This window comes from Barbatula barbatula (genome assembly GCF_947034865.1).
Source record: "Barbatula barbatula genome assembly, chromosome: 14".
NCBI classification, from domain to species: Eukaryota; Metazoa; Chordata; class Actinopteri; order Cypriniformes; family Nemacheilidae; genus Barbatula; species Barbatula barbatula.
In genome coordinates, this window is record NC_136777.1 from 11,918,678 (window position 1) to 11,943,966 (window position 25,289).

General features: G+C 37.8%; 2 protein-coding genes across 2 annotated transcripts in view; one reads left to right on the forward strand and one right to left on the reverse strand.

Moving 5' to 3' along the window:
• Positions 1 to 94: 94 nt before the first annotated feature.
• Positions 95 to 1,479, forward strand: apcs (amyloid P component, serum). The gene is made up of 2 exons (XM_079472834.1): positions 95 to 208; positions 306 to 1,479. The coding sequence occupies exons 1-2, from the start codon at positions 151 to 153 to the stop codon at positions 974 to 976; spliced, it is 729 nt and encodes a 242-aa protein (XP_079328960.1). The 5' UTR covers positions 95 to 150; the 3' UTR covers positions 977 to 1,479.
• Positions 1,480 to 6,850: 5,371 nt separating this feature from the next.
• Positions 6,851 to 25,289, reverse strand: part of atrnl1a (attractin-like 1a) — a 179,826-nt gene continuing 161,387 nt past the window's right edge. Inside the window, exons 29-30 of the mRNA XM_079472803.1 lie at positions 18,860 to 18,968; positions 6,851 to 8,593 (exon numbers count right to left, since the gene is read on the reverse strand). Coding sequence (XP_079328929.1) covers positions 8,469 to 8,593; positions 18,860 to 18,968 — 234 coding nt within the window. The 3' untranslated portion in view covers positions 6,851 to 8,468. The remainder of the gene's footprint in view (positions 8,594 to 18,859; positions 18,969 to 25,289) is intronic.

The window sequence follows — 25,289 nt, forward strand, 5'->3', positions numbered from 1 at the left end:
TTGGTATTTGTGTTTACATAAAGCTCAGTGCCAGTGGTATGTATGCATATGCTTAAACTGCTGAATGGACATGTTGTGTCATCATGATAGCTCCGTATAAAAAGAGCTCAGTTTCCTCTGACTTGTATCTGATGCAACTGAAACTGCACCATGAAGAAACTCGCATCTTACCTTTTCTTCTTTCTCTGCTGTGGCCTTGCACGGTCTGGTACGTATTTACAATACCGCATGAATACTAACAAACTCAAAACAAGCTGTTTTCTTTATTAATATTTTGTGTCTATAAAATATTTATTGATTTATAGAGCTGAAAACGGTCAGAAGATGTTTAAGGGAGAATGTCATCGTATTCCCAGAGCAGTCCACCAAAAACTATGTGCAGCTCCATGCAAATGAAACTATGGATTTCCCTGGAATCACCGTGTGTCTGAGATTCTACACCGACGAATCCAGCAGAAGCCAAATTCTGTTTTCTCTGGCTACACCAGCTGAGGTTAATGACTTCGCTATATCCCGGTCACACGCCAACCAATACAGGCTTCAGGTTCACGGTGCCAGCGTTGGATTTAATGGGCTGCCGTTCAAACTAACCAAATGGAACTCAGTTTGTGCAACCTGGAACTCTGTCCGTGGTGTCGCTCAGGTGTTTGTCGATGAAGTGCCCAGCGTACAAAAGGCTGTGGCTGTTAAAAACCCTTTTAAAGGAGACTCCAAAATAGTTCTTGGCCAGAGTCAAAAATCATATGCAGGTGAAGACTTTAACCAAGATCTAGCCTTTACAGGTTTCATAACAGATGTGCACGTGTATAAGGAAGTGTTAACCCCTCTTCTCATTAAAAACTTCATGGAGGCAAAGATTAAATTCAAACTGGGTGATTACATAAGCTGGCGTAAACTAAAACACACAGTTGCAGGTTCTGCTGCCGTGGAACCGAGGCAGTTTGTAACCTTTTATACCAATCGCGAGGAGAAGTAGGCTGCTGTTGTATTGCATTGTGAGAAATGTTTGTAAATGACATGTAAAATAAACTTTGTAATGTGTTACAACCCAGTATTGACTGAATAATAAATATTGAACAAGGGACAGACTGGAACAGTTCAATGACCGGAGAAGCATGAGTAAAGTTATATCAGTCAAATCAAGTTCAAACACACACAGAACTTCTGATGCACTAATATTAACTTCAAAAAGATCTGGTTTAAGGCATTGCATTTAATAGTTCTAACTTCAACAAGTATAGAGGAGATTGGGCTACCCTTAAAAGAAGTTACTTCTGTTTAACTAAACTAAAAAACACATTTTCACAAGTTTTCATGTTGTCTTATAAAATAACATTACAGGTTGCATTACAATTTACATGTATAGTAACAATAAAATATATGATGTAAATAATATATAAACTAAACAGTAAGTGTGTGATGTTATGTTTACTTAAATGTTAAACTTTTGGAATAAATCTACTACATGTTCTTAACTAGTAAACTATCAGTGAGCAAATGTTTGTTTTGAAGCTGTGAAATCAATAAAATTAGTAAATGTAAGTAAATAAATACAAAAATCGAGTAACTCAAATATTAAAATATATTAGAATTCAGTAAAAATACAAAGAAATATAATTTGATAGTTAAATATTTATTTAGTTTCATTAAATAAACTTAAATGACATTTGTTCATTTTAGAGAAATTAACTGTTGGATTTGTAATACATTTTTTACATCCCCCGGTCAAAAAATCACTTCAATGATTTTAAAAGATTTTATTTAGTTAATGTAGCTTTTCATTTTTGTGATATTTACTAATCCACTGGATTATTATTGAGAGAAATCTGCTGGTGGTGTAGTTGCAGTATACAAAAACAAATGTTGTAATGTAAACTAGTTGTGTACTTACTACTGTTACACTTGAAGGATACTTAAAAGTACACATCTGCTAAATTTCTTTACAGACAAACCGTATTCATTGTTATAAAAATATTGTTATAAAATTAATGTCAAATGGCATCAGCATGTGTTCAAAAGACTACAGAAACATCTGGACACAAACAATAGAACACATAAAGACAAATATAGTACATTATGACAGTGAAAAAACATTCTTGAGTCCACTTTACTCAAGAACGCTAAAAGCTGTTCAATTAAATGATAAAAAGCTTGATTCACAGAAAACCCATTTGCACCTGAAACGTTTTCAAAAATGAAACCTACCAGCACATTACCTGCTGGGCTATTCTGAAGTCTGACTTTCACAAAACCTTTTGACCTGACATTTTCAAACAATAAAGGATTATAATTTTTGTGAAAGTAATGCATTTCAAGAATAATGGCAGAATGATACAACAAAAGGCTTTTTTATACAATGAAACCATGGTTCAAGCAGTGAATATCAAACCTTTCAGATTGTTGTAGTTTCTGACTTCAGGTGATTTTGAATATAGGACAGACAAATGATAATTTGATGGAGCATTACACAGATCCTTTCTGAAGCTGGACACCGCCCGGTCCACACTCACTTTCAATATACTGTTTGCAAAAGAGCAGCTTAGACATTCTTTGATGAAATCATATTTGTGATGGCATGGGGAAGAGTAAACATTGACAATATTCAGATTTTTAATAACAGAAATATGTCTTTTACAGTACCCTTATTAAAGAAATTTCACGTTGTAAGGAATTTCATCATTTTCTGCACACCTATTTTATTCTACAATAAAATTAACCTCATCCACTGAACGAATAAATGCGCCCGAATATGCACATAACCTTTAATATTTACAGAGGGATTCAGTATGCATGGCTTTAGGGAGTGTAATAAGTATACAAAGTAAAACTCTGAAATTAGCATTGAGATATGACAGCATGGCTCATATTGGTGTATGAAGTCAGGGGTTTGTCTCAGGTGCCTCGGGCATGTGAGGTCCTAAAAACACATCAGCAGGGGAGAACAGCTATCTTACCCGACACCAAATTCATACCGCACTCGCAACCTTCCAATAATACACATCCACCTCATGCAAGTCTGATCAGTGTCTTCAGGCGAAGTTTATAGCTGGAAATATGAGGGACAATATTTATGTGAGAATGTTGATTTTCTGTGATATATTTGTGCGTTGAGGTGTCAGAGTAGCAGGTTTTTAAACTCTGAGAATTTAGACAAGAATCCTGTTTTGGTAAAGGATGTTGTAAAAAAGAGCACACAGCGTCCAAATCTTATCCTCTCCTTAAAGGTGTTGTATCATGCTATGTGATGCACTCTGACTTCTTCAAACTGTCAAACCTACTGGCTTCTTATGCTTAACATGGTCATCTTGTTAAAAAACGAGTTGGACGTATTACGTAGTATTTATGTGCTTGATACACTCCCCCAGCACTACAACTTGGTTCAGAAAGTTTTTTATAAGTCTGGATCACTGTTTCGTAACAGGGGTCCTAATCTTTTCACTAGCCATCTTCCTGGAAAAGCATGCCCAGGCATAAACCAGAGAGACAACGGAAGAGCATGCCCATCACTGTGTTTCATTCCAGGAGAAGCGGTAGTGAGCGCCGCGCTTGATAGTTTATTGTAGTTGTTTTCGACATAGAGCTTATAATGACCAAGAGCCTATAAAGAATTGTGTTTTTGGATGTGAGGGGAAAAAGCCTTGTTCAGTTTTCCCATGGACTCTGTGTCACGACAAAATGTGTTTGTTTGTGGATGTCATTTCGAAGACGATTCGAAGTCCCAGTTTAACTCTGGATTTGCAAGTCGTTTGCTACTGAATGTTGGAACGGTGCCAACGAAAAAAGTTCCAGTTCTAGAGTCTGAAACACAGCAGCACATAAGCAAAACTTTGTCAAATATCTGTGTTATGTTTGCAATCGGTGCGTAAGAGCATTTAATGTAAACAGCACAAACATTTGGGTTTGCCATCTCAGTGTTTTAAAGTAGAAAATAAAAAATATTTGAATAGTGGTTCTTGCTGTGGTTCTTGTTCTACCAAAGACGGGGTCCGATTCAAGATCCTATATGTATGGCTCGATCACACTGTCAGTCATAGTTAACAACAACACAACTTGTTTGTGAAGTATTTACATCCATGCAACAGCTGGCGGCTGTTACGCAAAGGCTGTCCGTACTCGTCTTTAGCACCGCCCACGACACGCCCACAGGCGCTCGTCTTTTTTTTGAAACAACCTTACAGCTGTCTTCTGGTGTCTTCTGAGTCTTCTGTAAATGTTAAAAAACGAAAGACTTCGGAGATATGAAGAATGTACTACTCTACAGGTACTACAGATTAATACAAGATTGGCAGAAACTGCATCCGTTACCACACTTTTAAGATACATATGTTCACTGCCTGCAATAATAATGGAAACTAAATTCAGGGAAATTTAATTTGTGCAACAGACTGTTCAGGAAATCTGACTAATACACATCTGGAAGTGCGCCAACAGCAAAGTTTGTTTGTTTACTTTCTCTTCATGCTCACAGCGATGTGTGGGCAGCTATACACACAGGTATAAAGACTAATTAACTGAATGCCAGAATGGTTATAGGAGAGTAGCTTGTTATTCCGATTTCATTTTCAATACGGATACGTGATAATCATCCCACATCGCTGTCATACTCATCCCGCCACTAAAACCCCAAAAAGATCATTATGACTCATATTAGCAACCTTATGACTGTAGCCATCATCAATGGCACAAAAATCCTTTCCTTTTACGGATCTAACGTGTTGTGACTTTTTAAGTTTCAAGTTTAGTTTATTTATATAGCACGTTTACAACAGCCACAAGGCTGACCAAAGTGCTTCACAAAAAAAGACAGCATCATAAAATTATGAATACAAAAACTGCGACCATAAAGATAAAACACAGGAATACAATTACTACAATCGCAAAAATAAAACACTGATGGGAAACCATAAATAAAATCTTTTTTCGAAGGAGTCTAGAGGCAGAGTTTTGGATCAATTGAAGACGGGCGATTTGAGCTTTGGATAATAAAAGCATAAAAAGCCTTGACAGTGAGAAAGTGTCTTTGCAAGTATACGGAGCTGATGAAAACTGGATCCAACCGGAGTGTGCATTTATTTGTCAAACTTTAGCTAATCATCTAAAAGAAAACCCAGATTCCGAACCTGTGAGGGCCCGAAAGCTTGGGTCATGAATTTGGTCCTTCATATTTTCGGATGAGCCGCGTGTTGTCAGCGTAAACATTTAACGACAACCTGTGTTTTCTAAAAATTAAGCCCAGAGGTAGCATATACCACCGAAATGGAGCCTAAATCTAATAGAACGAGGAGCAGCCAGTACCTAAAAAGATATAATTTAGCTCTCAGAAGGGCACATTCAGTATTGTGGGCAACCTTAAAGCCAGAATGAAAGTGCTCAAACTGATTGTTTAAAACAAGACTGAAGTTGGAAAAACACAATCTTTTCCCAAACCTTCGAAATAAATGGTAAGACAGAAATAGGGCGATAATTATTTAAAACCAACAGGTCGAGTGAAGGCTTCTTCACTTCTTTGAACTGGAAAACAAAGAGTGCCTTCTTTATTATTCCTGAGACACTGAAAAGAGAATAGGGTGAACTTTGGACTCAACACAAGAGTCATTCTTCTCACAACGTGGGTGCATGTGACCCTACAACAACTGGAGGCTTTGTAGTCCGACTGCACCATGATTGATAATTTACCCTCAGACGACAATTACGACATAAGTGGAGCATAATGGAGTAAAGTTTAAGGTCTGCTGAGACATCGGTCTTTACAGAAGAGGCAGTTCCACAGGCGCTCAAAGGCAGCGGGTGAGCAAGTGTTGATGATAATAAAGTGCCACGTGGTCATGTGACACAATAAAAACATTACATATATTAGTAGAGAATGAGTCACAACTCAATGTGATCTTGCAAATAGACTAATGAAATCCGCCTGATCTCACAGGAATTTGTTAAGATTTAGTAAGGTGCCTACTGGAGCTGTCAAAACCAGAATAAAAGAGTGTGTTCGCATAATAGGTCTGGGCCGGCTATTTTTTTAACATATTTCCAAAATACAAAACAGTACAATTATGTTTTTGCTGTACCATTATTAGAAAAAAGCATCAATAAAGCCCTGCTGCCAAATCCCGCCCCTAATATTATCCATCGCCGGCATGTAAACAGGTTGTACTAAAATGCCTGAATAAGGTCGTATAAATTCATATGAATTGGCCAACTCTAAAAAATAGTCATGAATTGAGGCTATTCTGATAATAACAGAGTTTTTCTCATTCAAATCGGTGATAGCAAAGGGTTTAAGGATTAAGAACAGTATCACAATACTTCAGATGTTGTACAGTAACTGAAATAACATAGAACAGAAGATGGTTGCAATACCATCAAAATGGTCAACTGGAAGATTATCTTTGATGTGAAACTTATTGGGGTTTGAGCCAAAAGTGACAAATGAGCCAAAAAGAGCTTCAGTTAGAAGAACATTTAAACAGCTGCCAGCACTTGTACTGTGAATGAACAGAAATCGTTTATTCATTTATAGCGCTGTTGTACTATTGTAAAATACAGTTGTGTTAACACCTGTGACAATGGCAGTTAATTACAATCATATGTGCTTTACTTTCTTAACTGGAAAATCAATAGAGCAACCAGTTTTTTCGGCATTGAACCCTCATGTGTTTGGCCAGATTATATTTGTTCAGCTTTTGAATCCCTTCTGTATTTTGCCAACACTTCATGTAAACAGACTTTGAATTAGCAAATCATATTGATTTTCCAGGAAGACCCAGCTCTCTTTATACAAACCGGTACTTCACACGGCACTGAAGAACATCCTTAGATTGTTTAGGAAAAGCTTAAAAAAGATCTACAAGATAAAGATTTATGAAAATGTTTATTTTACATGAAGATAGCTTCTTTGGCTGCTCGTTGATTTACTATGGGTACATTTGTTTATAATGCAGTCAGACTAAAAAGCTTCTTAATATGTAGATCATTTACATTAACATTAGGTCACGACCCAAGTATGCAAATAATAAATAAAAACAACGTCATTGAGACATCATGAGACAACATAATGATACTGTTTCAGCAATGCAGTAACACTCTACTAGTACATATGAGTCAAACATCCCAATACGCAATAAATACGTTAGATTTATATTATAACATGGGAAAATATGAAAGGTGTGCACTGTCATCCATTTTAGCTAAATGAATGAGAAGTCTTAAATGTTCAGTCAATCTCTGGACAGATGGTAAAGCAACATTAGACAGTTAAGGCAAAATGAAGGGACAGAACAACAAAATCAAAGTATAACAGAGGATTTCAGCAACACAGATTGTGGTTGTGAAAAAATCTTGAAAATACAAAAAAAAGAAAACTTCACACATACAGATGTGACCATTTTTGTGTTAACACGGTTTGCATAACATTACAAGAAAACAGCATGAAATACAAGCAAATTGTTCCTTGGCTTTAACTACATGTTAACCAACACTTTACATTTGACTATGACAATTTTATAAACAGCAACTTCAAACTGAAATAAATGATTTTGAAGAGAAGCAGAAAGATGTATGAGAGTAAACTTCAGTTGGACCTCTGCTGGAGCAGATCATGTGAACAGTTTAATAAGTGCAGCATCACTTTTGTGGCAGATGCAGCTCCATAGAAACAACCAAAAGGCTCTGATGCTCATCATTGTGGCTACATATCCTATGTATGAGTTTTTAAGGACTTTTAGCACTTTAAGACATAAATAAATACATAATTGGTATATAAGCCGAACATAGCTTGGTTTGTTTGAGTTTGAGTGTTAGCCAGTAGTGTGAGATTGGGGAAGGAGTGTTTTGAAGAAACTGAAGAAATTGATTGTTGAAGAAATCCTTTTTGATCCTTTTGGTGATGCTAGTAAATAAGATCAAGTTATAAACAAATTGTTGCTTTGGAATTGTAAGGTTCTATCTACATTCTAAGCAACTGACGCTTTTGCATTCCATTTGACTTCGTAGATACTAAATACAGTCCTTGGCAAATAGTAATGAACATATCAAAAAGTCATTAACTCAAAGATATTTCAAAAAATTGAGAAGTCAGGTTGTTTTTAATTAATGCCCTTACATAAGTGATCATTTCTTTCACAAAACATAATTCTGGCCTCCACACTGTCTCTATTTAAGATCTGGGTGAGTTTATACACAGCCATTCCCTCCCTTTAAAAAACAACTGTTGAAAATAAAAAGCCAGCAGGTGTGATGAAAATGCAGGTGTCCTCTACAGAGGTTCAAGCTATACTGAGGGAACACGTGCTCCACTATGGAGCATGAATTCAGGAGGAACCGCACACAGACTTCTCATGTCTCAACCCTCTGCTGTGATTTACACTTCAAGAGCTTCGACACCATCTCCTTCCATTGGCAAAGGACGAGAGAAAGAGAAGAGGCTGGTGAGAAGAATCACCTGGGCGTTCAGGTGAGTTCGGTGGGCCGGTTCAAACACAGGTTCCCTGGTGCATCGTGTGCTGCTGTTTGCGGCTCTTTAGACCTGAGCCCTTGTCTTTGAAGTCCCCAGCCCTCTGCTGGGAGGTATCTACAAGGGCGCTGGCTATGGTAATGCCTGTGGGCGGAAGAAGAGAAGGATATGAGCTTCAAAGAACAAGACTCAGCAGTATAGCAGGTGAGATGGTGAACTCTAAAATAAGAATATTGAGACCTGCCAAGAAAGCTCAGAGCTTAGTACATAAAGAGTGCAAAAACAAAACCACTATATGTTTCAAACATAATAGTAATGAAGTCATTTACATCCATTTTTAATAATAAACATTATTATAATTAATGAAAATATGCAGATTCATATAGGCTTTTGCAGCACAGAGAGACAAAGTGCGATGCAGGTGTCCACAATAATCTCAATTCACAATAATCTCGCTGTATAAACTTCCCCGTAGGCAGTGCAATACACATGAATTTGTTTACTAAGCAGATGGAACCGTTGAATGCAGAAACTATGTTGCACACTTCCGCAGCCAGGACTGTGTGTATAGACCCAACCAAAGAACTTAGAGTGTGGTTGTTGCCGCTCTGAAGCTGCTCAGGTAGCAACAGAAATTGAATTCATCAAGTTAAGAGTTTTTCTACCACTAAAATAATTAGATAATAGAAACATTATTTTAAGGTCCAAAAGTGTTGCATTTTTTATATTGTATTGTAGTTTTGTATATCTCTGCAAATAAGAATGTTTTAATGAAGACGAAAGTAAATGCATTTGGGCCAGTCAGCAGGAAAGCACCTTATTCAGGTGACAAGCTTTCTTCAGACAGTCCGAAAGAGAGGGGATGGGCTTGTGAGTGATGTAGTCTTCGACTACCTCTTGACCAGGACATGCTGACCGGATGACATTCATAAACGTGTTTACTCGTCTTTTCAATGTATATGGCCAAAATCCGGGACAGGTCACTTGTTAATGCCAAATGTAAACGCAGCCTGTTATCTTTCCACAAATAGAAAAAAATCTCCATCAAAGCAGGTGTAAATTCTCGCAACCTTCTCCAAATATAAATTTTAAGATCCCATCATCAACGGCAATTAACTGATTTATTTCCGACGCAAACCGGCCGTTTATTTACAGCACAAAAGTCAACAACTTCTCAAGAGCGAAAACATTTTCTGCAGAAGAGAGATGTCCGTCTCAAGTGAGTTAATTGCGAGGCCGAATCAAATCATGTACGCGTGAGGAGAATGCTAAAGTGCTCTCCGCTAATGGAAAAATTCAAGTCATTATTGTGATGCTTTGGCAGGTGAGCCGCCTGCATGATTAACCCGATGAATTCTGCACTTTCAGACAGGATGTGCGAATCTGAGAACTCCATTAAAGGGAATCAGAAAGGCTCTGTTGACCTAAGGCACAGATCTCTGTAAATGGACGCTTTAAGGCTTCTGGGTTATTGGAAATTGCCTTGGTCTTGTCCTAGTGAAACTTAAACGTCTTCCCGTCTTGTCCCACCGTGAGTGATGCGCAAAAGATGTGTTCCAGAGATATGCAGAAGAATGTCCCAGCAGGAGTTCACAGAGCAGCTGTCTGCAGCGGGTCATCTCCGCACCACCTGTCTCTTCACAAAGCGTCATTATGCCACGCCAAGGTCACTCCTCCGACTGATGTGCTCACTGCAAGCAAACGCGTGCACTCCAGCCTCACTGTGATGCCAAGGTTACTCTGAGAGGGAGCACACACTTAACCTGATTGTCTATGTAATACAGTCTTTCCTTGAGTCATAATGACATGTTCATCATTGTTGGGACATTGGATCTGGTGTGGCGGGGGTCAACGGCATAATTTACCTCAATGTTACCCCAGTGATTAAGGTTACAAATGTATCCGGGATTATAAACACACGTGGTGTTCTCAGTATAACAGACTTCAGACAGTACAGGTAACTGTGATAGCACAGTTTGTGCGGGTTTTCTTCATTCTAAACCAAGTTTTAACATCATGTAATATAAAAGTGGGGTTATCATTACATTTTGGAGTGGCGGTCCCAGCGCTAAACCATACGTGGCGAGTGAAACTGATGTCTGCACGCGTGCTTTAGTTCCGCCTCCTCCTGCCCCACACGCGTTGCATGTTTTCGGAAAAAAACGTTCATCTGTATCTGTCTTTTATAAATGTGATCAAACCAAAGACTCTGAAGGGTGTCCAAAATATTTGAAGGGTGTGATACTATTCTGTTAGTACTCAAGATTAACATGAAATATACAGAAATGGTCTGAGTTAGGGCCACTTTAATAAAAAAAAACATGAAGTGCACAGATAGGTCACAACAATTCTCAATAAAAATAAGATTAACATTTTTAATTTCATGATTTCATTGAATTAACAGAGTACATCCACTACTCATTGAATTATTCCAAGATCATACAGAACAACTTACAAAAACAGTGTGGGAATATTACTGCATGATCTTACATAAACTCATCAGTTCACAGTTTGATTAAGCAGTTGGAAGTGTGGTAGAATAGTTAACATATGGGCTCACAACTTGAGCTGTTATATAATAGTGAAGCTTTTCAGTTACTTCAGGTTACAGTATCACTGATTTTATAGTTACTGTAACTGCTGCTGTCCTCCAGGTTTTTAAAGGGACAGTTCACCCAAAAATGCAAATTCTGTCATCATGTACTCTCCCTCAGATTGTTCCAGACCTGTATAAATGTATTTGTTCTCATGAACATAAAGGAAGATATTTGGAAGAATGCCAGTAACCAAACAGATGTCATCCCCAATTTACTGAAATAGTAGGGAAAATAAATTCCAGGGGAGTCAATGGGGATGAGATCTTTTATGTAAACGGTTCACGAATGAGTGAACCATTGCTGTATCATTAAATGATGTATCATTCGGTAAAGTAAAAACATAAACCTTGCCAGTTTGACTGAAAAACTAGTTTTGGTTCTACAAAGAGCAAGATTTGCAAGATTCTTACAAGAACCATTTCTTTCTGTTGTATAGTCTACAGAAGCCTTTTCCAGTTTTGTGAAACAGAAAGGTTTTTTATAGATCCATTCTCTTTTTAAGAAAGTTGTTTTACCGTTATCCAATTACTTCAAATTACGAGTACCTTGTAACTCGTAAAACTACTGGGCTTTACCAAAACTGCTGTGCACTGTGATATCCCATAAAAGGCCCAGTGGCTATAAATACTAGGGATACACCGATACCACTTTGTAAGGCCCGAGTACGATACTTTTTCCATGCTACTCGCCGATACCAACACCGATGCTAGATCTTTTTTGTGTGTGGCAATTTTCTAAGAACAACACAATGAGACTAATGAACATATCAGCATCTTTATTTTTAACAACTTCAACTCATATTATGAAAAAATAAATCAATTTTATGTGCTTATGAAAACTTTTCAAAGCCAACATTCACAGTGTCCAATAACCTCCAAAGGGCAAAACCAAGGACATAAGCATGCAGATTGCCATGCGTGGGTCGTCATCATTGATTTTGAAATATTTCCACACTGCTATGCGCCAATGAAGCGTTAAGAGAGAGTGATTTACATGTTAAGTCAATGCAAAGACGCGATAGACCTAGTTGCGGTGCGATTCACGCGAATGAGACGGCGCGAATTGAGCGTTCACGTTATTCGCGCGAGTTGAAAAACCTGAACTCTGGCGAAAATTAGCGCCGCGTTAATCAATCAGGCGCCTGGTGTAGTAGTGACGTGATTATGACATAGCGAGCGGAGGCAGAAATCTGAAACGCCTCTGAAGAACTGCGCCTCTGGACCCAGACACGGCACCGAACGAGTCTACGTCTATCTTCAGCCTTCCAAAGCACATTATGCGCAGCTACCTGCTCAACAAAATCCATGTCCGCCATTTCGCAACAAGACTGGAGCCGCCTGCCAGAAGCCCCACCCATGACGCGAATTCCACTCGCGAATGAAGCGAGTAAACTCAAAATGTTCAAACGTCCAACTACACACGAATAGCGCGATTTAGGTGTGAACACTATGACATTGTGTCTGCTACCGCAGGTGTCTCTGTGTGCACTGGAACGTTCTGTTAATTACGTCACGTGAGGTATCGGTCTTTGGTATCGGGGAATTTTTACTAGTACGAGTACATGAGCTTGGTATCGGGCCCGATACTGGTATCGGTGCATCCCTAATAAATACAATAAATAACATGTGACAAAGCCCCTTTACTGCTGGTGGTTTTACAGCCCTGTTTTATGTAATTACAAAAAACCTGCCGTGATCTCAAAATGAATGCGTCTGTTTGGGTATGAATGCGTCCTCCTCAGGGTGGACAGTGCCCTCCGGCTCCCGTCTCCCATCACTGTCACTGTCTCACTAACCACATTGATCACAACTCAGTTATCTATTTGATAAGGTCAAATGTGTTTCTCCCATTACAAAAGAATTTGTGAGAGAGAGAGAAACAATACAAAGAAAAACAGACCTTCAGAGCAATTTTGGAGCACTAAAATATGAACAGGTAAACACCAGCCCTGCCACTCATTACAATATAATATAAATGTAATATAAAAACATGTTTACAGCAGGATGATTACACAGTACAGTCCTGTTTATAAAGGGGGGATGTATGAAGAAACACAAAATATGAAATATTATTGCAATACATCATGTACATTCATACATTTAATGTAGATTTGTAATAGGCGGCTGGTGCTGTTATACAGTATACTGCACAAAACCACTTTCTGAAAAGCTTTTTTCCTTATTTTCATCATTTTTGCGATGCATAAACAAGCTTCGATAAAATAGCATTGAGGATGTAAAAGTTTCTTTTTTGGGTCAATACAAAAATAAATGTATTCTTTGCATTGTGATCTGAAAAGACGAGGTGATTTTGATAAATTCTACAAAAAAGTATGATTATAAGAAGGAAGCAAATATAAAGCACCGGCCCAACCACACCCCTAAACCTGATCTCAAGGGGAGAACGTAACTATTTTACCAGGTGACGATTTCGAGGTTGTGTTGCAAACTCATTTATTAGCTATGCAATATACTGTGACCCGTGGATGAATCTTTCAAGTTGAAGAATACGCTAAGTACGCTATACAGGACCAAGACAGCCTCTAATATTATTTTCAACATTTGAATTGGTTTATGATGAGCATTACGCTTGCACAGGGAAGAATATTTTTAAAGTCCTCCAAAATGCATTTGCTTAAAAGGGTTATAAATAAGTCAATTTGCCACAACAGATTGTAGCCGCAGATAAAGCAGGTCACAATAAAATCAATTTAGCTTTGTTGCTCACTTATAAAACTATCAAAAGACTGCACTCTCATTCACACCCATTGCATGCTCCCCAAGGTGCTGACTATGCTTTAAATGCACTAAATGGACATTTTAAAAGGGTAAGCAAGTATCATGAAGACACCGGAGGCTTTCTCGTAAACGCAGAAAAAACAGATTGGCGCAGTGATGTTAGAAGGATGCTATAATACTAGAATTCAATGGTTTAGACTCTTTGCCAGTGACTGTCAACTCTTTACTGTGTCTTTCCTCTCATATAATAAAATATTTCAGCGCGTTTCATTTCCATTAATTATTTAATGACATTTAACAAGCGCAAAAATGTAGATTCATCCGCCAAAAAAAATTTCAGGGAGTTTCTTACCATAGTCCTGATCACCCTGTAGGGTTTTATTGAAAGATGCCTGTCTATACATAAGCCATTATTTATTGTCTCCCATGCGGTCTACTTACACAGCAGATCTATGTTTGACACGGAAGCGTTAGCTGTAAAAATGAGTTGTGAAGGGAGTGGAATGACTTCTTTCAGCGCCAATTACTGCTACCTGTATCCCGCTCACCGCTGGAGCAACTCTTCATGTAAACAAGCAGATGAGCGAGATGGAAACGGGCTTGTGTTGTGTGTTGTGCAGCGCACAGCTGATCTCTGCTGTCTTAGAGCTGTGGATGTACAGGCAGGAGAATCTGTTATCTTACAAACAGATGTTCTGCTCTGCTGTATCCACCTGACTCTCAGTGTGACACCTGGAACACTCAGCTCTCTCTGCATGTGTGTGTATGAGTGTGTAAATGTTCTTGGAGGTTCCGCTATATAAAGTGTTACACGAAGGCTGTACTCTGTCAGCATGTGGTTGTAACTGGGAAAGATAAGGCATGTGGCATGAATGTACACGTAGATAAATAACATCAGACACACACGCATGGACACGAGCACACACAAAGTTAGAAGTAACTATGTGTATAATACAGACAGATATAGATATGAATTAAAACATAGGTCATCACGTCAGTAATATTAATACAAAATACAATATTTTTAATTGGCAGTTATTATACCGGCTTTCAAAAGATGACTGAAGACCTGTGAGGAGACGCTGACAGTGCAAAAGATGAAAAAATACCATATCACTATCACTTCACAGCTCAAGAGCAGCACGACCCTGAGATGACCAGCTCTTACATCAACTACACAACTACTTTAGACGATTTTGGCTATTCTCCTTAATGCTTCGTACCGACCTATTGTCTGAGGTAATGTCCTTGTCTGAGGTACTGCCCTTGGAAAGAACGAGCAAGATTTGAGCGAAAAATAAAAATTCTGCCTAATATATTACACAGACTTAAAACACACACACATACTCATTGAGAATCCCTAGAGGCAACTTCCTCCCATCAGAATCATTTATATGAAAAGAGGGGAAGAGAGAGTTAGAAGTGTGGGGATCTGGCAGAACTGATCTAGATAGATATTTATATGCAGGGATCAAAAAAACATAGTACAACCTAAAACAGCTATTCTGTGAGGATTAACCAACTGTGACGTAAATGCCTTAATATTTTAAGAGCTTCATTCACCAGGCAGTCGGGAAGCTAAACTCCCTCCCGACCCTGGCCCCCCTCCCCTCTTGCCCCATGCACCACTGAACTCTGACCTCATTCGCAGGTCCTTCCACCTCCCCCCCACCCCCACCACAGCACAGCACTCACTGACCTGCACTAGTCACTTTATGCAGCATTTGACTGCCCACTACCTCATTCAGCATCAGTCTGCCGCTCTTATGATAGGTTAAACACGCCTGCTCTTTAAACAGACTAATAAGCTCTTTGCACTACCTGCCATTACCAATTCTCTTTTTAAATATCCCTTCTTGTATAAGTTATAATTTACATAAATAATATATATTTGTTTAATTCTGTGTAATGTTATTTGTATGCACCATGGGTCTGAGAGTAACGCAATTTAAATCCTCCATATTTATGTACTGTACATGTGTCAGAATTGACAATAAAGCAGACATTGACTTTTGAATTAATAAACTAAATAATGTCTTAAAGGTACAATGCGTGATATTTTTATTGACAGAAATGCAATATTATATACATATCTATGTGTTAAGAGGTGTATAAAGACCTTACAAAATTAAGCGTTACGTTTTTATTACCATGGAATGAGCTATTTCTCTCTACATAAACCGCGGGTCCCTTTGCATGGAATTCACCATGTTGTTTCTACAGTAGCTCTAAAGGGACAAACTGCTCGACAGAACGCATTTCATGAAAAAAATTTACAGGAACATTAGCTAGATGCAGTTGATCACAGGAGCCAATACAGTTTCACGCTCAAAGCTAACGAAATGACACGATCGGTCACAAGACACGGGAGAGCCAGTGGCATCGAAGCTGACGTAAACCTTCTTCTGGTGGCAATTTTGAATGTCTGTTGTTCGGTTCACCAGATCTGAGGTGATCACTTTCACATCTGTCCCTCATACAAATCGATCGTTTCGTGTTGGTACAGATGGAATATCTGTATTTTTGAACAACATTGTGACTGCTTGTATTTTGTGTATAATATTTATAAATAAACTGTTTCATTACTTGCTCAAACTGCCTAAATAGCACCATGTAAAGGCAATTATCCTGTCCGTTAAACTTAAATCAAACCCCCGAAATATCATCATTGCAAATTATATCCAATGTACGATTTCATAACGACGGTAGAATTTGCGTGTCCTGCATGTCGAAAAATTACGCCAATGGAGTCCCCTGCATGTTAAAAAGTGAAGCAGAGGGGCGCTGACCGAGTGTCAATATATGATGGGTCGGCAGTGATAATGTGTTGACAAAACCCTGTGATATACTGCTTATACTGTGTGTGTAAAGAATATGTAAATGCATATTCTAATGTGGATATGCATAAAAATATTGTTGATGTGCTCTACACAGTTTGTTCTAGAATGACCTTTTCTTGGCCTAACCTTCAGTGCGTCTCTGATGAAAGAATACCAATAAACTCAGACAACCATTTACACCAAGTGGCATTTATATATTGGCATTTCTCTCCTTGCTTCACTCTTCATTGGTAACTTTTAGTAAATATCACGCATGAGAGCTACAGAACTGCCCGGAAATCGCCACTATATTTCTCCAACCTGAAACCGAGGTGAAATCTCTAAATATTGATTTTGTATTGAACCAATGTTCAGGCACAGTTAGCATGTACAGTGATCTATCCCTGGATCGGATGTAAAAGCTATTAGAATGATCAATTCAACGAATAGCTGAACACTTTGTTTGCTGGAGAAACCTTAGTATTTAATCTTGTCGACACGTGGGATAGCACTTCTTTTGGATGCTGAAGGTGTAGGTGTAATGTCTGTGCAAAACGAGACCGCAATCTGTTGAGATGAACGAACAGTAAGATTAGCTGGCGTGAGTTTGAGGAGAACTTCCTGTTTGGAGAAAATGATACCAACTCAGGTTAGTGTGGTGAATAACATAAAACTTTCAAGACAAAATACACCGGAATACATTCAGACAATTGCAATTCAGCCTTAACACTGATAAAATAATGATATAAACACTCTTTTGATCTGAAAGTTGTTTACTTGTTTTTGCATTGTCTACGAGTTTCAGTACCACACGTCGCAGTATGATTCAATCACAATTTTAGGTGAAATGTTGAATATTTGATGATTACGACTCGCTATGTGTGTCTGCGGAATACAAAGCCATTCGGCATCTCTTCACAACCATCTCCAAAAATCTGTCAGTCTCAGGGTATCAGGCCAATTACTGTACGCCTTTCCACTCTTATCACAGCAAGCGGCGCACAAACTCAGATTCAGATGTGTCACTGTTCATTTAACCAAAGTGAAGACGTTAGTTCCTCACAGACTACGCATATGCTTCAGCGACAAAAGCAGACATTTACTCAGTCTTTCTGAGAATTTGGATTAGATTTCCTCAGGATTTTATTTTCCTGTTGAACATTATACTGATCAGTCAGTGTTATCGAACTGTTTTCCCAGCATGCACTCTCTCGCATCTCTCGTTTTCACCTCATCTTTATCCTCTCTTTCCCCTCTCCTCTGTTTTATCTTGTCTTGTCTGTGAGGTGCAATGGTATCAGTGTCATACTGCAGACGGGGAATGTTGGTGGCCAGCAGAGTGCCGCATGTGTCCAGTATCTAAACCGCAACTTCCTGCTGCGGTGCCGCTTACAGCTGCTCGCTTTTCAGCTCGTTCACGGTTACATGATGAACACAAGCACACCACAGAGACCGAACAAGAGATAGGGACTGGCCTTAGTGAGGGCAGATTAAGACAAATTAAAACTGGATGGGACAATTGTGAGCAGCCGATTAGACAAATGAGACAAACAAGACTCAAAATGAGAAGCTTGTAAGGCGTTTTGTTTATTAAAATCAATTAAACTATTGGCCTTAAAGTTATTGGGGAAAAAATGATGTAAATTGAAATGTTTCCTCAGAAATAAACAGAAATAAGTTTAAAGCACTAAAAGTATAATATAAACAAAACGAAAACGAAATAATATTATATAGCAACATGAAAATAAAAAATAAATAACAAAATGATAAAAGCATATAGCAAAGTTGCTAAACATTTAACTAAAATTAACATCAAAACTAAAAATCTAAAAATAAACGAATAGCAACGAAATAAAACAAATCAAAACTATTATGAACAAATTATACTAACACATTTATTTTGTTTTTTATTCTACTTTATTTACTAATATTTCATGTAGTCTAGTAATTGTTTTTCATTGAAATTATTATAAAGGATTGGATTCAATTTATTGTCATTACACACATACAAGTACAATGCAACGAAATGTATAAAGAATTAAAAACCATCCTTTTGACCTATTGTTTAGTATCAGGGTTTGCACCTGCCTTGCCGTAAGACCTGGGTTTTATTCCTGCCCATTGCTTTGGTGATTTATGAGTTTTTAAAAAAAATAGTGGGAGACTTAAAAATCTGAGACTCGAAATCTTAATGCAACTATCGAAATAAGCACATTTGTGACAGATGGTGAATGAAAGCATAAACATAAATCTTACCACACTGGCCGGGGGGAGGCATTGCAGAAGATCCCCGTGGAAGACTCATCAGCAGCGTCTGAACGACAGCACAACTGCCTGCACACGGCTCCACAGCTATAGGACCAGCCTGAAAGAAAGTGAAGTCTGGGTTCTTTAATGTGTCACTGCAATCTGAATCAAGCCAAAATTAAACTATTGCGTTTAAAAAGGTAAAATTATTTTTAGTACCGATGCTCACGATCAGCAATGAACCTTTCTAATTAAAATGCCATAAAATGTTTTCAATGACACAGAGGTACAAGCTCTCAGTACCCATCATGCCTTACAAACAGCCATTAGTCATGCTGCAAATATATTACAGGTACCATCCTAAGTTGCTTTTGCAATTCCGTGACTACATTCTCCGCCAAACTTGTTTACTTTGGCTTTATCTGTAAATAAATCAAATACACAGTATCAAAAAACCGTGACTGTGCTAATGAAATGTACTGGGCATCTGCCAGCCAACCACAGAACAACACTTTCTTATGCCATAGATATACTTGGCAGACTTACATTGTTTAGCTCTGCTTTACTTTTCCAATACCAATGGCATCTGTTTAAATTGTTTTTACACTTATAATGTTATCATATACCATAATAAAAAAACTATACTGATCGTCTTTTTATGATATTTGAAGTACTGTAAATATGGTATTTAGACAACACTCCCTTTGTCTAAATACACTACGGTGGCTGACAACAACATTGTCACGTTTCCACTTCTTTGCCGAAGGAGATAACGTTTTTACGGTTCAGTTTGTCAGTTTAGGGCGTTTACTGTAGAAACAAAATGGTGAATTCCATGTGAGGTGAACCGCGGTAGATATGTAGATAAGAATAGCTCATTCTAAGGTAATAAAAACATAACACTTCATTATGTAACCTCTGAAGACATAGTTTTGTATATTGTATTGCATTTCTGTCAATACATCCTCCTTAGTCTCACACATTGCACCTTTAAATAAATAGACAGCAAGCAATATAAAAGCAAAAGTCTTAAAATACTAAGATAACGATTCATTTGTAATCACACGCTTGGGTAATAAGAGCCATTGCAGAATATAACAAGGACAAGGTTGTTTTTAAAACATTATTGTCCCCCACATAGGAAAGTAAATGTCTGTATTAAGGACAATTTCTGCTCCCGTCATGCCCTTCAAGCACTTTCTTCTTAAAGAATTCAAAGCATCACTGCAGGTTTCCCAGCTTTCAAAAGCTTTCAGATTAAACAGATGAAGGACTGGTGGTAAACAGCGCTGTTTATTTCACCCTCTCATGGTATGTTTTCTATGTAGACGGACAAGAAACCAGGCCTGAGTCTGTACTCAAGAATACAACATGCCACTGAATAGTTAAATGAAATATCTGTAATAGTGAGGGGAAAATAAGGAGGTAAACCATCTTAAAGCTTTGTATTAATTCTGGTTGACTAAGTCACTTTCTCAGTCGATGGATCCCTAATATTTCTAATAATTTATATACAAAACGTGTATTAATGCACTGAAATTAATAAATAAAAATGTCCAGATTGTTTGATTTATTTCACACAAGTTTAATCTGCAACCACCAAAGTGTGGCACCTCCATCCCACAGTCATCTTGGGGTTTAAACACGACTATTAAACCCCCTTACATCACCCTATAATCCATTTTATTCAACAAAATCCTGCCCTGTCAAACATGATAAATATCTGTGTTTGAGCCGAGTCGCTAATGCACACAAACATTATGCCTCCATTCCCTTTTATTCCCACAACATGTGTTTACCATTTTTCAGTATACAGCACGGCGTCCATTTTTGTTTAAATCTGTGCAGGCGACATAAATCTAATAGTGAAATAAGAGCTTATGACTAATGGGTGTAAAGGAGGGCGGTCTAGTCCCGAAGATCCAGTACACGGAGAAACGCCAGCAGGAGGTGAAAGTGGATTTCTCCCTCATTTGCATTTTAAGGGCTGTTTATAGTGCGTAAACAAAATGGGCAGAGCTTTAAAAATTAATGCGTACAGTCGGCTCACTGGTGGATGTTTGTTATTACAGAAGCTTATGTTACACACATGAAAAGTGGGCTCGAACATGTTCTTTTTCTTTGAAATGCACCTTTGAAACATGTTTTACTTTATAACACCTAACAGCATATTTACAACTAAGCATCTTGATGTAAACATAAGCAGAAAAAGAAAAGAATTCTAGGCCACAGGGTTACATTAATTTTTTATGTTTTCCATTGCTGCCCCTGTATCTGACAGTTTTATACATGAACGATTTCAAGACAAATGGACAAAAGAAAGAGTATTTGCTACAAGAGTTTTATAATCATTGATCCTCCCTCTAATGGGTCTGAAGGTCATGGCTGAGGGTGTGCTTTTATATCGAACTCCTCTGAGCGTACAGACTCCGCTGTGGTCTCATGCTGTCTGACTATGGCGAAGTGACCAAAGGGGTCAAAGAGGAGTACAATCTTGTCCTAGGTATTCAATGAAAGAGATGCTTCAATTCAGTAGTTGCCTGCCAAAGCTTTTAACCCGTGAACTCTTTAATCAATGTCTCTACGTACTGTAGAAGTCCAAGTTTTCTTTCCTTTCCCTCTCTTCCCTTCAAAAACCATTATTTGTCCTTGATTCTCTTTTAAAACCCCATAAAATTTGACTATGTAAGCCTGAATTCCCTTTCACCCTCTCTTTTCCTTTGACAGATGTGGCTAATAGGTTTAAGTGCTGAAGCGAACAGGCTAATTATAGGCACTGCCACCTATGTTTGTGTTTGGTTGCAGTAAGACAAGAGATGATGAATTCATCAGCTCAGAGGAAATGGGTCCCATTTAATCCTTTAACCGTTCAAACATCAGCTTCCAAATGAACCTGCCACACAACAGCTCCTTGGGAACAGATGTTGAAATACAATGCCCATTAGGTTTTCGCTTAGCGTTTTAATTTCTTACAAAGAAATAAAAGAAAAGCAAGACTTGTATTACGCCCGATACCAGTGTCTCGTTCAGAAAGCCCTCGTAGTCTAACATTAGCTAAATGTGCTGAAGTAGCCCTATTTAAATGAGTCATTGTTTCATCACGAACACTCTTTCTTTCTATGCAAACTACATTTGTTATAGATGGTATGCGTCCATTTCTATTTTATCTTATATTATTTTAGTATTTAGTAAAACAACCAAACACGAACAACGCACAAGGTAATTCAACATATACATAAAGGATTGTCAGATACAAGAACTAGGACCATGACCAAGGGAACGGACAAGACGGCATTAAATAGGGAAACTAACAAAGGAGATAACAATGGGCAGGTGTGGGGAATGAGACACAGGTGGAAAGCAATACTAGGAACGAGAGGGGCGGGGCCAATGACGAGACTGGAGAGAACGAATATCATGTCCTGATTGACAATAATACGTCTCTCTCCACATAAAACACTTGGGTCTGTCATGATTCTGCTTTCTCTTGTTTTGATTTTCTGGTCTAGGGGCAGAATCATGACACTATCAGCATTTCTAGATATATATTTCAATTTCAACAAAAAAAGGGTTATAAAAAGGTTTTTTTGATTATAAGGTTATAATCACAAATAATAATTTAGATCTGTTCCTAAAAACATGTACAAATATAATTGTTCTATTACTTAAAAGTGAATATGAACTTGTTTTCTTTGCATAATTTGAGGCCTGAAAAAATACAGAGAATATTTCCTGTTATTTTGACCTATTTCTCCAGTTTCATTTTCTGCAAATAAATGTAAATAGAAACAATTTTTTTTATATGAAATTTGAGAGAAATATTGTTTGTAGTTCACAGAATGAAACAAAAATGATAATTTAACTTAACACAAACCTATGAATAGTACATACGGAAAACCTGAATATAGTTTTTTTAAATCGCCTCTTAATATCTTTCCACAGCTGTATAAAAAGCATCAGATCACACATACAATACACGTTAACGTGCAAATAAAAACACTCCATATTTCACTTTTGCCAAAAGTTCCAAAGCAGCGCAGCACAACACTTGCAATGGGATTACATTGAAGCATAGAGGACATTAGATGAAATGAATGCTAATATCTCAAATAGGTTTATCTGCGAAACAACATATAAAATACGCCTGAATATATACAGTAACAAACCATAAAGTATCTGTAAGTCAATCCGTTCTTCACTTTTGTAAAACATTATTGAACATAACTGTCTTTACTAACAATTGACAGCCAGAACATGCCCAATTATTTATTGATGATAAAAACAACTTTTGTGAAATATTTATCTTTACATGCCACGATGTGCTGCATATGTATTGCAAATAAAAGCCATGTCAACCTGTTGCACTGACCCCAGAAAATAAGAAAGAATAGTGTGTTAAAACAGAGAGAGAGAGAGAGAGAGAGAGAGAGAGCAAGACTAAGTATTAATCTCTTTAAAAGCCTTCATTAGCTCAGGTTTATTCACCCCCTCTCGCTGAAGCAGCCTGTTCAGAGCTGGGCAGGATATTTGTACATTTAATTTTAATCCTCGTTAATAGCTATTTTATTAAAATGACACCTTCAAGAAGAAGGACATTAACAGTGAAGTGATGGACTCTTCATGACAGATTGATTCCGAGTGTGAAAGAAGAGATTGACTGTTGAGAGAGAGAGTGCTGAGGTGATCCAAATTAATCAGACTAAGTAGCACAGCATATAAATCAGGTAGAGGGCGGACGGAGCACTCAAGTTAGGACCGGCTATTTTCCTTTAAAAGAAAAACAACTACTTGTGTGTAAAAATTCATATGTGACATTTATACTATTGGAAATTTCACGAGCGATGTAAAGCTATTTCAATATCTGACATTTAGAAAAACAAAAGTCGTCTTGCTAAAAAGTTACATTTGTGATAATATCTCCCATCTGACAAAAATCGTGCCTCATGAAGTCGAGCTTTGCTTTTTAAAAACTTTTTTCTGAACTCTGTTACGTTTTCCTTGTATTCCTCTCAATCTGCCGACTCCAGAGATCCCCAAGGGCTCTGTCTGCTCTGTGGGATGTTAAGGTAGGAGGTACTTCCTGAATTTTGAATGCGTTCCCTGCTAAACTTTATGCACCCTCATCCGTCTTATGTTATAGCCAGCGCTCATATACCTTCAAAAGCCATCAAGCATGTAAACTGTGGAAGGAAGATTTGCAAAATAAGGGGGTGGTAGCAATAAACACTGAAAGAACAAAAAAAAGAGCAAGTCAGAGAGAGCATGCTAATGAAATTGAAAGTTATTCAGTTGTATGCAAAAATATTCTACATGTTTTTCCATCCAACCAATGCAAACGTCTGCCCTTCAAAAAGTGCGATCTATATATAAAAAATAAAACGGAACACAGCTTGTCGAAAATTTATCTTGAGAGAATAGAGCAGCTTATTGCAAAGACAGCTTTCTTCTTTTAATCATAATTGATAACAGATTTGTTTGGAGCAGTTACAGCACTGCCACTGGCATGTGCTGGAGACATTTCACATATTCTGATATTAAAATATGTGCTTCTGTTGACTCACATTAAAAGTACAATCCTGCCTTAGACAAAACAAGAGAAGAGGATCCTCTGTGATTATAACACTCAGTTGTGTTTCAAACAGGTACAAGTGCCTCAGGTAACTAATGCTATCAGACGAGACATATAATGTGTTTAACTCCCTAAAAGGATCTCTGATGAGAGAAACACAAAATATGTGGAGCATATACAAATGTAATTTAGTTCTGGCAGGTCTATAAAGAAATAAAAATAAATGAATTAAAGTGCAACGATTGCTCACTAAAACCAAGAGAAAACACGTCAATGTGCTGTTCATAAAGGGAGTGGTTTCAGATAACTGTATTGTTTCAGATAACTTTATTTTTATTTGTATGCTGCTGATAAATGATTGTCAATAAAAAAATTGACATATTGGAAAAGACAAATGATTTATTCTGAGATGTAATGAGAATTCACATTTTAAAGCAAACTGTGTATTAAAAATATGATGGAAGACAATTTTCATTTTATTTTATGAACGCTTAAAGGTCCAGTGTATGAACTTTAGCAGCATCTAGTGTTGAGGTTGCGAAATGCAACCAACACCTCCCTCCACCCCTCCCTTTTGAAGCACTACGGTGGCTGACACAGAACTAAGATGTCACGTTTTTGCTTCTTTGCCGAAAGGGATAACGGATTTGGGCACTCTATAGAGCAGATTGTCCATTTAGGGCTACTGTAGAAACAACATGGCGAAGGGAATGCCAGGGGACCCGCGTATAAATAGCTCATTCTAAGATAATAAAAACACAACGCTTCATTATGTAAGGTCTTCACACACCTCTGAACACATAGTTATGAATATTATATTGCATTTCTGTCAACAGATCCTCCCAAGAAATTGCACATTAGAAAAACTCT

Coding starts and splice junctions, on each gene's coding strand:
- apcs (XM_079472834.1), top strand. CDS start 151: ATGAAGAAACTCGCATCTTACCTTTTCTTCTTTCTCTGCTGTGGCCTT. Junction 209..305: donor CTGTGGCCTTGCACGGTCTG/GTACGTATTTAC, acceptor ATTGATTTATAG/AGCTGAAAACGGTCAGAAGA.